The sequence below is a fragment of the Ostrinia nubilalis genome, chromosome Z, assembly GCF_963855985.1.
Source record: "Ostrinia nubilalis chromosome Z, ilOstNubi1.1, whole genome shotgun sequence".
Lineage (NCBI taxonomy): Eukaryota > Metazoa > Arthropoda > Insecta > Lepidoptera > Crambidae > Ostrinia > Ostrinia nubilalis.
The window spans coordinates 21218274-21235373 of record NC_087119.1 but is presented as its reverse complement, the minus strand read 5'-3'; the positions used below and the strand labels follow the sequence as shown (position 1 = coordinate 21235373).

Genomic DNA, 17100 nt, shown 5'->3' with positions numbered 1-17100 from the left:
ACAATAAACATGATAAATGTAAAGCTGAACATTTGAGCACCGGTACTCTATTTCTGTGTAAAAACTATTCGAATCTGACGCACTCGACCGGTGACATAAACCAAGCGGTACAGTCACGCAGATACAAACGTAAAACGTCAAAGCTCTGACATAAAAGAGAGGTAACAAGGAATTTGAGCATCCACTCTAAAAAAAGGCTTCAAAACTTTCCTGTTCATAAACTCGCATTGCACTGCAGTGAAATTCCCCATAATTTTTGTGACTGTTTTCACGTGAAATAGACAAAGCGAGTTACGTGAAAATGACTCACAATTGTTACAGTTACAAACTTATTTTATTTTTTAAACGAATTAGAAGTTCATTTCGTAAGTTAACGGTCAAAAATTATTTATTACAACTGTAGTGTATAGAAATTGATAAAACTCTCTTAACTTTATTGACCATGTGACTGTACCCAGATGTGTTTAGTTACGATAGGCGCGCGCACGTGTTTCCTAAACTGTTTTCAATAGGCTTAGTTCTATTTATGACTTTTATTTCAAAAAATAATCTTATTACCACGATATAAGATCAGATGTAACTACTAACACAAGCTTAATTACCTTAACACGAGGGGCTAACGGGACTATTAGTAATTTGTACAATACAAATTGCTAATAAATCTTTAAAAAAATGTGATTGTTCCGTTGATCTTGTTTGTTAAACTTTTTCCGATATTTAAATACTTTACAACGAAATAAATCAATTTATACTTCGATCCACCTGTAGTTTCAAAATATTGAAGTTGAACTTTTTGAAATTGTTAAAGACAGTATTTTTTTACTACTTTCCAAAACTCCAATAGAGTTCCCATTGAAGCTTAGTTACCTACTTTGTACATACATTAGGGTGGTCCTTATTCCTACGAAAAAAATAAGGACCACCCTAACATACATCGTAAGAACTTTCTCAGTCACGGTTTGTTTGTAATCTACCACGTACTATCTACTTTAGTACCATATTGTTTAATTTAAAAGCATTGATCGTCACTTTTTAATTTTACTTTCATAAAGTTTTTTCACGGGCGTTGTAACGTCCGCGACCAGTATAAATAGCGAGACATTTTGACACAGTTGTAGTATAAAGAGTAAGTCCACATTTAACAAATAAGCATAATTTCATGCTTTTATTATTATTATAAGAGGACATTTTAATTTTTTCAAGATAATTAAGTACTGTCGGCCACAGTTCCAGTTAACCATTTCCGTTATTTCTCTCACTCTCATCAAATGACATGACATGACCGGAAGTGGGTAGCTGGAACTGTGGCCGATAATACATAATATGTAGCTGTAAGTCTTTTCTGTCATAATTTATATATTACATTTTGCACTGGAGGGAAGTGAAACCTTAATTTCGAACTTGTATATTTTTCTGATTAATTTCATTTTCCCCCGATAAAAGTTGACCTTTTCACTAACTGAGTTTTTATTGGAGGAGAAGCTGTGTAGATCCTGTTAAGCATCAAATTCATCTTTATGCGATCTATTTCAAATAGTAAATGAACCTACTACTCTGTACACCATCTTGTGGTCATCGTACAAGACAAGACTAGGATGTATGTATTATGAGCTTTTTAATGTATGTTTCTCATATGCATGACGATATTTACGATGACATTTACGATGTCAACCTGAGTAATATATTGTTCAATAACACTTGTCAATTTCGTGTAACAATAATAGACTTTCATGAAAACTGGCCAAGTGCGAGTCGAAGTTGAAAATATTGTTCTGTACATGCCCATACGTTCAGGTGCTATTATTTCTGTGATCATTATGTACATATTTTTAATGGTGCCTTATAATTTATAGTTTGCTGTTTATACGGGCCATATAAACTCACACTACACACACAATCTAATAGGATGTACAAATTATTACAGTTCAAAAGATGGCAGACAAACGGGAAATACACACAGTGGAGTCAGCGGAGCAGTCTTATAAGAGTCGTATTAGCACCTCTCATCGTCATCGTCATTTCAGCCATAGGACGTCTACTGCTGAACATAGGCCTCCCCCAATGACTTCCACATCGCACGGTTGGTAGCGGCCTGCATCCAGCGCGTTCCTGCTACCTTTATTAGGTCGTCGGTCCACAGACGTCCACGCTGCGTTGGCCTCCACTCCAGAACCTTGCTGCCCCATTGGCCGTCAGTTTTGCGTCAGTTAAAATGCTTTAGATAATAGATAGCCTATTAGAATCTTATCGCTATTAGAAACTTATTGAAAATATGTAATTAGGTGGTGTCACACAAATAACTTAACTATTAATTCAATCATCCAGCGCTTGCTCCGATCCTATCAAGGTAATCTTGATATCTAATAAGTACCTACCAAAAGTATTTGATCATTTTAAGTTTTAATATTGGACGCTTGCAAAATTGCAACTTACTTATTTGATTACCTACCTACCTTGTGCAATGATCCAATTAGAAATGTTTGCCTTGGAACTGCAAAGCTAAGTTTTGCCAAAGCTGTTACGGTCGGTATACTGAAGATCAAAAGCTTTAGAAGACGCCTGGCCGAATGCGAGATATTCCCGTTAAACTAACTCGAACGTAAATTCAACAACTAAGCCAATACCTACTACCTGAAAGGTATTGCACTAACTTATGTTTTTCACTACGCTGCAATTCGCAGAATTCCCAGAAATTTGCCATGAAGTTGTGCTGTTTATTTTGATATATCAACTAACATCCAGTCTTCCAAGAACCTGGTCAAAGCGGAAACGAACTAACTTTCATGTATTGCAAACTTGCTGTATTTGTCTGCTTGAACTAATAATGTTTCTAGGTGCATTACGTATTTACTTACTCGTAGATATAAAGATGTTGATACTTGGTTGATACGCAAACATATTATTATAGTCAATTATTTGCCCTAAAAAGAAAATAAATAGAATATTTTGTGTACTTCACAGATACTTACTATGTCTTCAAATATCGAATACGATTCATAAGATATAATACAGATTGTATAATAAGGTGAGTTTGATGCGACGCTTCTTCTCAGCTCTTGCCAAATGTTTCAAAGCGCTGGTAGGGTAAAAAAAATATGAGACATGTAAAGGCTCCTCAAAAGCATTTGACGAACGATCTGTAAGAACTAATTTATAAGTCTTTTCAAGTAAAGTTTTTCTAGGGTTGGTAGGTATATGGTATGGCCTATGAATACGTAACCCTAAACGCCGAAGTTGGCAACACTGGTGTGGTGGTAGGTCATCATCATCATCATCATCATCATCATCTTAGCCATAGGACGTCCACTACTGAACATAGGCCTCCCCAAATGCTTTCCATGCTGCCCGGTTGGTAGCGGCCTGCGTCCAGCGCCTTCCTGCTACCTTTATGATCTCGTCGGTCCACGTTGTGGGTGCACGTCCGTTTTCCGGTACGCGGCCTCCACTCCAGAACCTTGCTGCCCCATCGGCCGTCGATCGGTTCTGCGTACTATGTGCCCTGCCCATTGCCACTTCAGCTTGCTAATCCGTTGGGCTATGTCAGCAACTTGAGTTCGTTTACGGATCTTCTCATTTCTGATTCTTGTAAAGAAACACCGAGCATAGCCTCTCCATAGCACGCTGTGCAACTTTGAGCTTCTGTATAAGGGCTATAGTGAGACTGAGAGGCCACGTTTCCGAACCATAAGTCATCACTGGTAACACACATTGGTTGTAGACTTTAGTCTTCAGGCACTAAGGTATTTTGGATGAAAAGATGTTGCGTAATTTCCCGAACGTGGTAGGTAGCGGTCTACAATCTTGGCTAAAGCCCACCACGCTCTGGAAGTTCTCGGTTTCGCAAGTTTCGGCGGTAAAAAACTGCTTTTAAATTAGACCCTTTGTGATTTAACTTTTTTAAAGGTACTTTGTAGGTTATCGGATAATTTGGTTCCTAACTTTTTCGTTTAATTTTGCCTGTTTGTTTCAGCCTTGACGGTACGATTTCTTACTAGGCGGTATATAGGCGAATACGATCATCAACAAGGTAAGATAAATGCACACTTGGCATGTAAACATTACACCTACACATTGCATCCGCAGAAAAATGTCACAACCCAAAAAAAAAATACTTTGAATGATTTTACTTAAATTGAAAGCTTTTGATTTTGACACACATTATTTCGAGTTTGAGTTTTTAAGGCGATTAGAGTCCTCAATCCGCGTCAAATGGGCATTTTGTAAAGCCTACTCCTCTTTTACTGCTGGACAGAAGTAGTTGAAAAAAATATATGTTATACAACAGTTCAAGGACTACATTTGTGACGTTTGAATTTTCGCTACGTCTCTTTGTTTTGGATTAAAAAAAAATACGGGACATCCATTTTTTACTTAAATTCCCTACAACTCCCAAACGGCTATGTTAATTTAAAAGATTTTTGCACGAATAGATTAGGAATTCTTTAATCTTTAAATGACACGTTGCGTTTTCAAATTCAAATTCAAATTGTTTTTATTGTGAAATCACAGGTAAATACATAAGTCAGGTCATAAAATGTTTGTAATAGATCAGCTGTGTTCCGCCGCATGGGCATACAATAATTGAAAGATACAGAATATTACTTAATTGATGAAATGATAGGTAGTACAATTTTTATAATACAATATTAATGATACAATTGTTAGTCAATTATTAATATATTGATAAGTTAGTCATACAGAAAATATTATATTGTTTATAAAAACGATTGAAATGAAATATTAATTAAATCTGCACAATTATTTTCTTCATAAATTACAACATTAAATATGTCAAAATAAAATTTAATAAATGTCAAAAATAAAAATTTAACAAATGTCAAAATAAAATTTAATAAATGTCAAAAATTTAATTTAATAAATGTCAAAAATAATTTTTAATATTTTAAATTACATAAGTCTTTATCTCCAAGGTAGTCATTTACATTATAATAACATTTGTCAATTAATAATTTTGATAATATCAATTTCAATTTATCTACGTTACAGTGTTTTAATGGTTCAGGGAGCTTATTGAATATTTTTGGAGCCATTACAAGTACACTTTTGCTCATTAATGCAGTTTTACAAGAATTCATACATATTCTGGTATTCCTAGGACTAAGTCTTGGGATCGGCTTTTCTGTTTCAAACAAATCTGGATGAGACTTAACAAATACACATGTTTCAAAAATATATAAACAGGGCAATGTTAATAGTTTCAGACTTTTAAAATATGGTTGACAGCTTTCGGTAGGCTTAAGGCCGCAGATAGCTCTGACACAACGCTTTTGAGCTCTTAATAGTATTTCCCGATAGGTTGAAATACCCCAGAATATAACACCATAGCGTAAAGTTGAAGCTACGAAACCATGATAAGCAGTTAAAACTGTATTTCTATCAGCTATTTTGGCTAACTTATAGAGCGCAAAATAAATAAATAATGTTCAATCGAACATCTTCTAAATATATAAAAGGAGAAACTGACTGACTGACTGACAGATCAACGCACAGCCTAAACGGCTAAACGTAGGCACTTGAAATTTGGAAGGGACGTAGTTTAGGTACCGTAGAGGTGCACTAAGAAAGGAATTCCCGAAATTACCACGGGAACGGGAATTAGCGGAAAAATCCTTTTGTATGAAAAATCTAAACCGCTTAAGTTAGATGCTTGAAATTTGGTGTGCAGGTACCTTAGTAAACTTAAAGCTTAGGTACAACAGGATATTGTAAAATTCCTACGGGAACGGGAGTTAGCGGGAAAAAACATATGTATGAAAAAATCTAAACTGCGTAAGATAGACGCTTGAAATGTGGCATGCAGGTACCTTAGTAAACTTAAAGCTTAGTTACAACAGGATATTGCAAAATTCCTACGGGAAGGGGAGTTAACCGCTGAAGATAGATGAAGGGGGTAAAACGGGATCCACGCGTACGAAGTCGCGGGCGGCCGCTAGCTATCATCTATCTATCTATACATATAAATAAAAATGAATTGATGTTCGTTAGTCTGATTATAACTCGAGAACGACTGGGCCGATTGAGCTGATTTTGGTTTTAAAATGTTTGTCGTAGTCCAGGTCTAAACGGTGAGTGAATACGCGCGCGATATTGTTTTTCTGTGACAGACAAAATTCCACGCGGGCGAATTTTACTTTTGATAAATTCCGAACGTTTTGCTGTTGAGGGGGCCTTCGCGGGGTGCGGGCGGCAGTCGGCCGCTGGCCTTCAGACGGGGAGGTTGTGTCACTCGCTGCAAACTGACATTAGCGATCAAAATGAATTTTTCCTTTGGCTGAGTTGCACCACCTGACGTGACCTAACTTTGACCGTAGCTTTGGCGATAACCGGTGTTTTTTTTTGTATGGAGTTTGACAGATTTTTGACTTTTGTCAAATTTAAAATAAGATGGTGCAACCCAGCTTTTGTTCGACAATAGATTTTATGTCAGAGTTGTTCATAGAGTACGTGCAGCCAGACGATACGATTGAATTATGACGCGCTTAAACGCTATTATCTACCTAAATAGAATCTATTAGTGTAATAAAACTAAAATCGACTCCAAAACAACTGCACTAGATAAGTAAAAGTAGAAAAATTATTACGTTATTTATTTACTAGGCCTTTGCAATCAGTATCCAAATTAGGAGCGAGTCAGAATCAGTAACTTAATCGATTTACGTGAAGGAAACAATTTATATTTTTCATACTTAGGCTCGGCGCAAATGGGCCATTTAGAATTAGATTTTCAATATGTTTATTCGCGAAAATACCACAATTAAAAATAATTAATATAAAGTGGTATTGATATTTTTCTATACAGCTTATTAAAAAAATTGGATACTGATTACAAAATTAGCCCGTATATCATGATTGATATTTTCGGAGTCGGTGGCAGCCTACGTTTTGGTGATTCGTTTTGGAGTTGGTTTTAATTTTTAGTGAAAATTAATCTATTCATGCCTTTAGTAGACTATAGGTAGGTACTCACTAGACCTTGTTGTTGCCACTGAAGGTGCATAGGTACACAGTACATTGATACCATATTTTTCATGTTAAGTGCAAATAAACTTCCCTAAATTACCTAACCATGAAACGTACCTATACAGTGTGTTCGGGCATATAGTGATCAAACTTTAAGGGCATGATCTATAGACAATTTTATCGATGAAAATACTTCAAATTTGGGGCTTGATCCATTTCTCGCTTTACAAGGATTTAAGTTTTTAATTTTTAGTTTTCATCTCTTCCTTTAAAAACAAGTGAAAGTGTTAACTTAACACTAATAAGCAAATATTTTATATCATGCAATAGTCAATAAAATTATTTATTAGTAGAAGTAGAAAACAGACACAAGTTTTGAATACATTTTGAGGGAGTAAGAATAGATTTAATTAGAAAGAAACATGACTTTTTTCACTTCTTTTTCAGTTTTCTTCCAACACAAGTAAAACCAGGTCGTTAAAGTATGTTTTCTTTGCATTGTATTATGTATTAGTATTTGAGCTATTCTACAAAACAAAATGTAAATTCATTAGTCTACGTTCATTAGTTTTGACGTAATTGTTGAACAAAGATACCCCTTTCCAGCGATTCATTAGCGCAGTTAGTCATGTGTAGTCGGAATAGGTTGTGTGATTCTTTCAGGCAGTGCATTTTCGCATGTTAACAGCGCTATGGAACCGCTGGGAACACAACAACTGTAGGTTGTCGTCAGGAATGTAATTAATTCAGCTTGCAAGATTCCACCCGAACAAACATTTATGTAGTTACCTATATAAATAATTAATTGCAAGCTTAATAACAGTTTGTAACAAAGTCGGGTTTGTTCAAAATTCGAGAACGGCTGAACCGACAAAAATATTAGAAAATTTACAAAAAAAAAAAAATATAAAAAAAAAATATCCCGTACAAAATGTTCATGGATTTTGTTAATTTTATTAAATACCTTCACGCCTGATTTAAATGAAACCGACATCAAGCTTCATCAATTCAAGTTTAAAATAATAGGCAGTAATGTATGAAGAAAGAGCTTCTATTCTGTATCTACTTATGCCCGTGTATTTTTGATCGGTGTCAAATCGGAGTTTTCGTGCGGGGTACAGTCCTATCAACTTAAGCTGAGAATGAAGAATGTTCACTAATTTTGTTTTTTAGCTTTCTGTATTCTCTGTTAAAAATAAAAAATACACGTGAAAGAATTATTTCGATACGTCAATTAGTTTCCAAGATATTGAATTTTAAAAGTGCGGGCGGCGGCCGGCCCGCCATTTTATGCGCGTGACGTCATAATTACAACGACTGGCTCATATTTGTATGGGTGGAATCTTGCAAACTGAATTAAGACCCACTTCCAGGCAACCGATTAAGCTGAAATTTCGCAAACACATGTGATTTGGATGACCATGCAATATTATGATGACATGGAGCTGATCTGATGATGGAGCTGGAAGGTGGCCATAGGAACTCTATAATAAAACGACTTAAATGCATCGAGTTTGGGCTCGTTCGTTTTGTATTGATGAGTATTTTAATTCTATATAGTAATCGGGGTCTAATGATGGAGCTGGAAGGTAATTCGCAATAAAACGACACAATCGCATCAAGTTTGGGTTTGGTTCAATTTTAATTTCTGTGATGGGTCTGGGTGTTAATATGTATAATAAGTTTGTATTTACAAAAAAATAAATTATTTAAGTATGTTTATATCCGTTTTCTAGTGAGCGGACGCTGTGAATGTACGTCACACGGGGTCACGTGACCATCGGCGGGATTCAATATTTAAGCGAACTTTGAATGCCTATATAATCATAACTACTGGGTATTTTTGAATGAAATAAAAACTAATGTATTTGTAAATGTAAAAGCTTAACTGTAACATAGGTTTCAAGTGATTTTGCATACCTAGTAACATTCTCAATTGCATTTGTGTGAGTGATCGCCAAAAGTACAGTTAGTAAAACACATACAAATAAAATTAATGTTTTATTAAAAGGAACTCCATAAAACACTAGCTACCAATTGGGCCGATGTAACGACACTTGACACATCCTTTTAAATAAATAAATAAATAAAAACAGGTCCTCGCTCAGCATATGCCAATTGCCAAGGCACGAAGTAGGTACCTCGACGCTGATATTCTGCGAGCTCCGTTTATATGTAGAGAGGGCGTCCAGCCAGCCTTACAAAATACAACAAAATAACAAACTTTATAAAATTACAAAATAAAAACAGACTAAAAATTTTCGTTCACACCTTTAAAATACGTATTCAATTAGCATAAAATTTCTTTCACTTTCTGCTTAATGGTTTTCGTACAGGAAATTCACTTATAGTAGGAGCCATTTCACTAATATTTGGAACACAATTACATAAAATTACACGTCTATCTGCTACCAGTACCGGGGGTGAAGTGAAGTATGTGAGCGGCAGGGAAGTGACGCGTGGCGGACGCGCCGCGCCTCAGGCCGCTTGCTATAAACTAGTATAAACCGGTTTAAACCATGCGCGGGACGCGCCGCGCCTCAAGCCGATTGCCACTCTACACTTATCGGTGTGCACTCACACAAATGCAATTCTCAGCTTAGGTTGAGAGGACTGTACGCGGGTGTTGCGCGTGGCGTGAAGGTCAAACGCCCAAGGTCATTGAGGACTCTAATCGCCTTAATGAGAGCCCCAATAATTTTTTGGGCTATCTTACGTCTAACGTCTTAGTACAAAACATAATCTATCTAACAAACTGTAGGTACCTGTTATGACAGACACTCAGACTGACAAACTATGTATTAGAAACAAAACTAAATATTTTTCAATTACGTTTTTGTTACAGACAGCAAATACAAGCACGAAGTATTATTAGATGGCGAACCTATTTTATTTGAAATTTTAGATACTTGTCCTAAGGTAAGACCCATTATTATTTAACCTTTTCACACAGTTCCTTTTGGAGATAAAATTATTAGTTTCTAATACACTCTAAATAACTGCTAAATGTAGTAACCGATCAATGTATTATTCCAGAGCATAGAAGAATTACCGGGGAACGAAGTAGCGCAATGGGCCGACTGTCTCTTCCTGGTGTACTCCATCACGGACCGCGAGTCCTTCAACTACGTGCGGCGCGCCAAGCAGCGCCTGCAGCCTGACATCCCTCTTACCCTCGTGGGCAACAAGGCTGACATGGTGCACCTGAGACAGGTATGTCCAAGTTCTTTTCTAACTCACTAAAGCTGCTGCTGCCGCCTCTGTCCGCTGACTGTATTTCCCAGCATTCTTGTCCATAGCCTGCAGGTGATCGACTCACTATTAACTTACTGGACAAAAACCATGTAAAGAATGGACTACGGTGAGACCCTTATATTCTGCCTTCTACAATATGCTGCAGAACTTACGTAGAAAGCGACTAACGATGACGTAGTCTGGCCTCCATACAGGGTCTCGGGACTATTCCCACCTCTCGTTCCCACCGCTGCAACTCCTGTGTAGCCAGGATCACTTGACCGCCAATAAAACCCAACCAGTGAGGGTCAAGTCCCGGGAGAAAGTTATACTGTCATTGGACCCGCAACGAAATTAATCAGAAGAACATAGAAGGAGTTCGAACGAGCGTTCGAGCCTACTTTTGCCTTTTCTCGTGGGCAAGAAGGTCGACATGGTGCACCTCCGACAGGTACATCGAAGCACCAACAGTTACCGCCTATTCGATCACAGACCACGAATCCAACTACACACGGCGCCCATGTTCTGTTACTATCTGCTACTGCTGAGACCGGTACATAACAATCAGCTCATTACTATGTACCCTTCTGTCTAATAAAAAAGGACAGCTATAAACATGGATTTCAAAGACGGATTCATTTTTGTGTAGTTACAACATTGAAATTCTGCATCCATGCAATGTTTTAATTAAGGTCTAACACATTGTTTCTTTCTAGGTTAGTCCAGAAGAAGGCGAGATCCTGGCTAAGGACTTTGAGTGCAGCTTCGCCGAAGTAGCTGCCGCAGAGCAGGTCAACCAAGTGGGGGAGGTCTTCCACGAGCTGTGCCGCGAAGTCCTGACGCTGAGGAGACGAGCCAAGCACAGCCTTCTGGACAGGATGCTGGGATCCAAGACTGCATACCGCGTTTACTCTCGAGGGAAAAGTGACAGCGCCCTTCCCAAAGATTAAATCAAGTTGGCACAACTTCGTTTTCCATCGTCTGCCTATGCTCTAAGCATTGTGTCATTTTAGTGCTGTTAGTTGATGATTTTTATACTCTGGACATTTTTTTAGACTATGGTGATTGTGAGATTTATATTTTTTAGTGTAAAGTTCTATAAATTAATACATTTTAACAAAATATAAACGATTTGGTTATAGGCACATGATTATGTTTGTGCTTAATACCAATGACTACGGAATACCCCCATAGCACCGTGAAGCTAGACTATAACTTAAACGGTCATATCGCACATCGGCAAAAAAAGTGTCACATCCCAAAATCGAACATCAAGAATTTAGGTTAACAACTTTATCTCCTGAATGTTTTCTGTATTTCATGCTTATGTACTCTTTCTTTGCCGGAGTGTAATGTGTCTCTATTAGATGTAGGGCAAGCCCGGGCAGCACGAATACCTTAAGAAAAGTGGCAAAAAAACCACATAAATATGCAATCAACAACAGTATATTAATTAATAATTTGTATCTTAGGTAATCATCTTTGGAATTGTAAAGAATAAACTTAGAAACTTAAACAAATTCTACAATAAAAATGTCATTAAAAAAAAAGTTCCAATTATCCATTTTGCCCGACCCCCCTGGGCAAGACGGATATGTACAGTAATAACTGCTTTAATCATTGCAATCATCACAATAATAACTGCCTATGCCTGAATATAAGGTACAATCCTCGTGTGCCCACTTCTTGCATTGATTGCACTCTATCCAATCCTCGGTAGGTGGTTCAGTTCAGTGTATTCTTATGAGCACACAACATAAATATTTTGTTTTCTCCATCAGATTTTTATTTTTGGTCATTTTTCCTCTTGACAAGTCTTGTTTGGAAGTTCTTGTTTTCAGATGTGTGGTTTTGTTAGGGCCTGCTATTCAGTTATGGCTGTCTTTACCTATCCGTTTTGCCCATATCCGTCTTGCCCGAAGCACCAATATTTAAAAGTTGTATACCCACCCGTTAAATTTCTACCGGTGAAAAAAAGCAACACACACAAATTAAACTTAATTTAACATGCAATCAACTAAACAGAGTCTATAAGTCAACACTTAATACGTAATACAAGAAATCAACACACATACCTTGCCAAAAATCATAAAAAAACAGCCAAAAACTTGTGATTTCGAATTAACAAAAAGTTCACGCACGTATTGTTTTGGTGGAACTATCATGGCGTGACTGTGTTGCTGTTTTACAGACCCGCAAACGTCTAGTAGCGCCATGTGTTGTAGGTTTTTAGTAAAATCGATTATTCTTCTTACCCACATTATGCTTCTTGCCCGGGCTTCCCCTAGGTAATTTACTTATTAAATAAGCTGGTGGCTGGCGTGTATTTCAAATGTATTTGTTACGTGTGTGTTACAATATGAGATCCTGTAATTTAGTGCAGCGAACCTTACTCATGCAAGTTTTCACTTGCACTTCCACTCTTTTTCAGAGTTAACCAAGTAATATGGAGGTAATGAATCCTACACAGCGAATGCTATAGTGAGTCGCCAGCTATACCTACTAATTTTAAAGAATCTTGTATGGCTTAATATTCTCATTTACTGTTTTCAATATAATAGAATTACAATTACCTATATGTATACTCGTACCTTTAAGTTAATTAACACTAGGTATAATAAACTTATCGTCAGTGTGTATTGTATAACAACAATACCTCCCTTATACCTACGAATATTACCAAGAACACGTACCTACACGACTTCAATACATTCGAATGCAATCTACCTAATAGTGACATTGTACCCTTCATCCATCAGATAAGTCAGCTACTCGGTTGATTAAAGCCTAACAACCAGATCGTTCCATGGTAGGTTGGTTAGCTAGGCACTTTAATTTCAACATACTTATTTGAAAATGAAAATGAAATATTTTATTCAGCGACACAAAAATATTAACCGAAACGGTATCCACTCAGCATCATGTCGAGGTGTCGTAAGAGACACAGGTTGCAGTACAAGTAACACAGTTATCACTAAAAAAACACACCGATTTCCTTACTAGTAGGCGAAGAATACAACACTGTTACTTAATTAACAAAGACTATTTCTATCATATACAATTTTAGTTCCCTTTGTACTTCAAATATTAGTATACCTTTGAACGAAATCAGTTTCCTACATTTCTGTCTTTCCGAACCCCAAGAAATTTCAAGCAAATCTAAAACATCGTTAGTGCATTGTTTTAAAAGCTTCCTTAGCTGGTTAATTTAATCGAAATAGATAACCAAAAGTGTTAATTAACTTCAAATAACATTATAAATAAGCTGGTATCTTTGTAGCTCCCGATCCTCTACTAAACATGTCAATCTGGTCGTTGTCATGTTCACTTTACTTTCATATTAGGTAGTTTATCTTATTGAAATCAGCACATGGATCTCTTTTATTTTATCAGTAAATGGTCACAAATGCCATAGTTTTTTATATTTTTGCTCTACCTGCGTATCCTCTTTAAGATGACCATCTTAATTTTAATATCAAAGCTAGCTCTAATCAAAGCTTTTTGCAATTAATGCTGGGTTCAATTGCGATATTAACGATATGATTCGTTTTTGGGCATATTTACCATTTGAAGTTGGGTCTAGTCTACTGGTTGTAATCCACTTGTCCTTAAAATTGGTATGCAATTTAAAAGTAAATTACATCAAAAAACTAAAACAAGCAGGTAGAGCTTACTATTTGAGTCAGTAAATTATAAGATGCAGTAGGTTTCGGTTTTAATACATTTTTTTTATATTGTTGTTGATTTATTATTCTTTATTAATGTAAAATTTCTATTTAAGTAATGTAAAATCTGATAATTGTTATAATTTGTAAAGACAGATTTATTTAGGATATTTTGATCGATAAGTTTTGTTTTTGTAAGTACTTATTTTCTATAATATAATATTATTATGTTATCTTCTTTTTTGTTTTGTTCAACATTTCTTGTTGAAAACTTTACGTTGTTGTTTTTTATAATTTATAAGACTCTAATACGTATTAATTTGAACCAATGTTGTAAATTTCTTGTTCAGAATTTTATTATTAATAATAATTACTACTACTTAGAATATTAATGAATGCATTTGAATAAGTAAATGTATTTGCTGTTTGTTGATGACGTATTTAACGTATAAATAAAGTAATATGCCGCTGTACGTTGATAATTTATTTTTATAAATACCCACACACACTAGGCTAATGAAAACATTATTTGAATAATAAAACCATTTGTGCCCAAAATAAATAGACTAATAAAATAATTGAAAACTAAAAAGATGTAAGAATAAACTTAATATAAAAGTCAAATTTAACTCACCTATTTGATATCAACAATAGCTACGAACCGGGACTTTATTGAAAGATTTGTTAATAAAATTAGACTCTCGATACAAATACAAAAAAAATGCTACATGTTAAATAAAAAGTTATAAATTAAAAAGAAAAATTTTGAAAATATAAACTATTCTGCAGTTGAGTAAAAGAGCACAGCTTCGGTTGAATGCGCCACCAATGTATCATTCATACAACCATATACCACACCGAAACGTCCTCCATGCTTTTTATTCCCGAGGGAACCAGAGGGATGAGGGTTCGTGCCGTTTCAAATAGATGGCGCTTATATTCATGATCCAGTTTGCATAAGAGTTCGGGATGGGCACTTTGAATGTATAAGGACCCGGGTTCGAATCCTTGTGGTGTCTACGAAAAGTTATTTTTCATTTTAAGAAAAACTTTTTTTTTTTAATAAGAATTTGAATCAACTTTAGTGCCCTGGAAAGGGCCTACATTAGGGTGGGTCACTCTAGTATGGAAAAAAATAAAAGTTGGTGAATCAAATTCTAATAGTAATATTATGTTGTAGTGTACTATAAAAAGTAGTTTTAGCTAAAAAACGGATATTTAAACATACATCTTCAGCCCGCGCAAGCGCTTCAAAATTTTAGGTTTTTCAAAAAAAACACGCATTACTAAATGGCATTGTTTTTTATTATAAATTACTTAAAATACTATTGAAACAATGCAAATATTTAGTGAAAGACATATATTAACGTTTAAAACAAAAAACTTAAACCAATACATATAATAGGTTATCAAAAAAAATATTTATTTTTGTACAAAAAATCCAGCTTACTGTTATTTCGGCATAACTTTCCTAGAAGCAAGTTTTGCATGAATCATGAATGTAATTCCTTGTTTTTTTTTATCACATGCCGATATTGCAGCTTCTGTCACTATCCTTACACATAGTTCAATCGCCTGTGTATGTCAAGGCAGCCTAATATACAACATCCTTTCGTCACCTTTTTTCTCCATTATCTGAATAAGTTCGTCATTGGTATGATTACTTAGAATAGGTGGATCAAAGTTGGTATCTTGCCAGTTTTTTAGATCAATGTAACATTTAGCATCAAAATTAAGTTTAGCACTTCAAAAGTACGTGGTAATTTTCCCGTTTGTAGGTGAACTACGCGTTTTTAGAATTTTTCTAGCTGCAAGATTATCTTATATGCTTTCCGGAAAAGAAACACTAATATCAATATCACTACTCGTTGATAACATTAATTCTTGTTCTGGCATTTTGGGTGAGTTGTTATCGTTCTTCAGACAGATATTTTGTTGAAGCTTGCTTTCGTACAATCTTTTTTTGTAAACTTTTTGTTCGATTGCGATCAATACGGCCGATTCTCATTTTTCTCTCACCCTGTTGATCAATCAAAAAGTTGTGTTCTTCTTTAGGGACTGTAATTTCTCTGGTACAATTGCACTGACTTATTAACTTACATTTGCATGAACAAATATCGATCAAAGTTTCGCTTAGCTGCAAGAACTCAGATTTTTTCTCAGCTGACAGAATGATAAGCTTTCAGGAGCTGAATGACTCTTGTATGCGAGACTACAGTAATTGATGCCTTTTGCCATACTCCTTCAACTTTCTCGGTTACAATTTCTGCAATTTCGGGACACGGGGCCTCTTAGTTACTGCTATTTTAAAATTTTACCTGTAGTCTATTCCACTCGTAACATTTCATGACATCCTGGTGTGTTGGTAACTCGTTTTCTTTTATATCTTCTATAGTTACTAATATAGGGCACTTGTATGACTGTCTATTATCTGACATGATAGAAAAATTTAACTTCCAAAGCATAAAACAAAAATTACAAAATTTACAATTTCACATGATTTCAGAAGAAACTAGCCTGAATGTACTTACTTCAAAAAATTGTCTTTTAATAAACAACACGGTTTCTAACAGAAGTAACGTGTATTTCAATGGATACTAATTAAAACATTAAACTATACCCAACTTCAAACGTGTAACTTAGGGTGTAAAAGTTGATACTGAATCTTGTTTTTTTTTTCAAAACTTCAATGACGTTGCGCGGGCTGTTCCACTTAAAATAATTTAATAATATTTTAAAGGGTTTATTATGATACCTAACTACAACATATTTTCGCTATTAGAAATCGATTACTCAAAAAAATTTTTTTTGACCCACCCTAGCCTACATATTGAAAAATATTTGATTTTATTTTATTCGTGAGAGGCTTTTATCTAGCATTGGACATTTTAAACTGTACTATTGAGTAAAGATAAGTTTACTCATCATTTTTTTCTATTTATATGTAAATGATTTCAAAATATCAGGCAGCAATTAAACCGAATCGTCCCGTGTCTATAATAGATAAGTACAGTCACAAACTCTTTTTTAACTAAGCAGATTGTTAGAACTATATTAGCGTATCATCATGTCAACAATCCATTGTTTGGTGGGTAGATCACAGATCCCCCGTGGCATAACAAAGGATGCATCTCTAAAATGGCTGCAGTCAGAAAGGCAACCCTCAAGCTATCGCGCTAGGGGCGTGCGAAAAACTACGTTGTGTATTTTTGTAATATAT

General features: G+C 35.5%; 1 protein-coding gene across 1 annotated transcript in view; it reads left to right on the top strand.

Annotated features, from left to right (window-relative positions):
* LOC135086537 (ras-related and estrogen-regulated growth inhibitor) overlaps nt 1–14353 on the top strand; it is a 34496-nt gene extending 20143 nt beyond the window's left edge. The window contains exons 2-6 of the mRNA XM_063981272.1: nt 3971–4027; nt 9827–9900; nt 10018–10194; nt 10932–11584; nt 12504–14353. Coding sequence (XP_063837342.1) covers nt 3971–4027; nt 9827–9900; nt 10018–10194; nt 10932–11165 — 542 coding nt within the window. The 3' untranslated portion in view covers nt 11166–11584; nt 12504–14353. The remainder of the gene's footprint in view (nt 1–3970; nt 4028–9826; nt 9901–10017; nt 10195–10931; nt 11585–12503) is intronic.
* The last annotated feature ends 2747 nt before the right edge of the window (nt 14354–17100 follow it).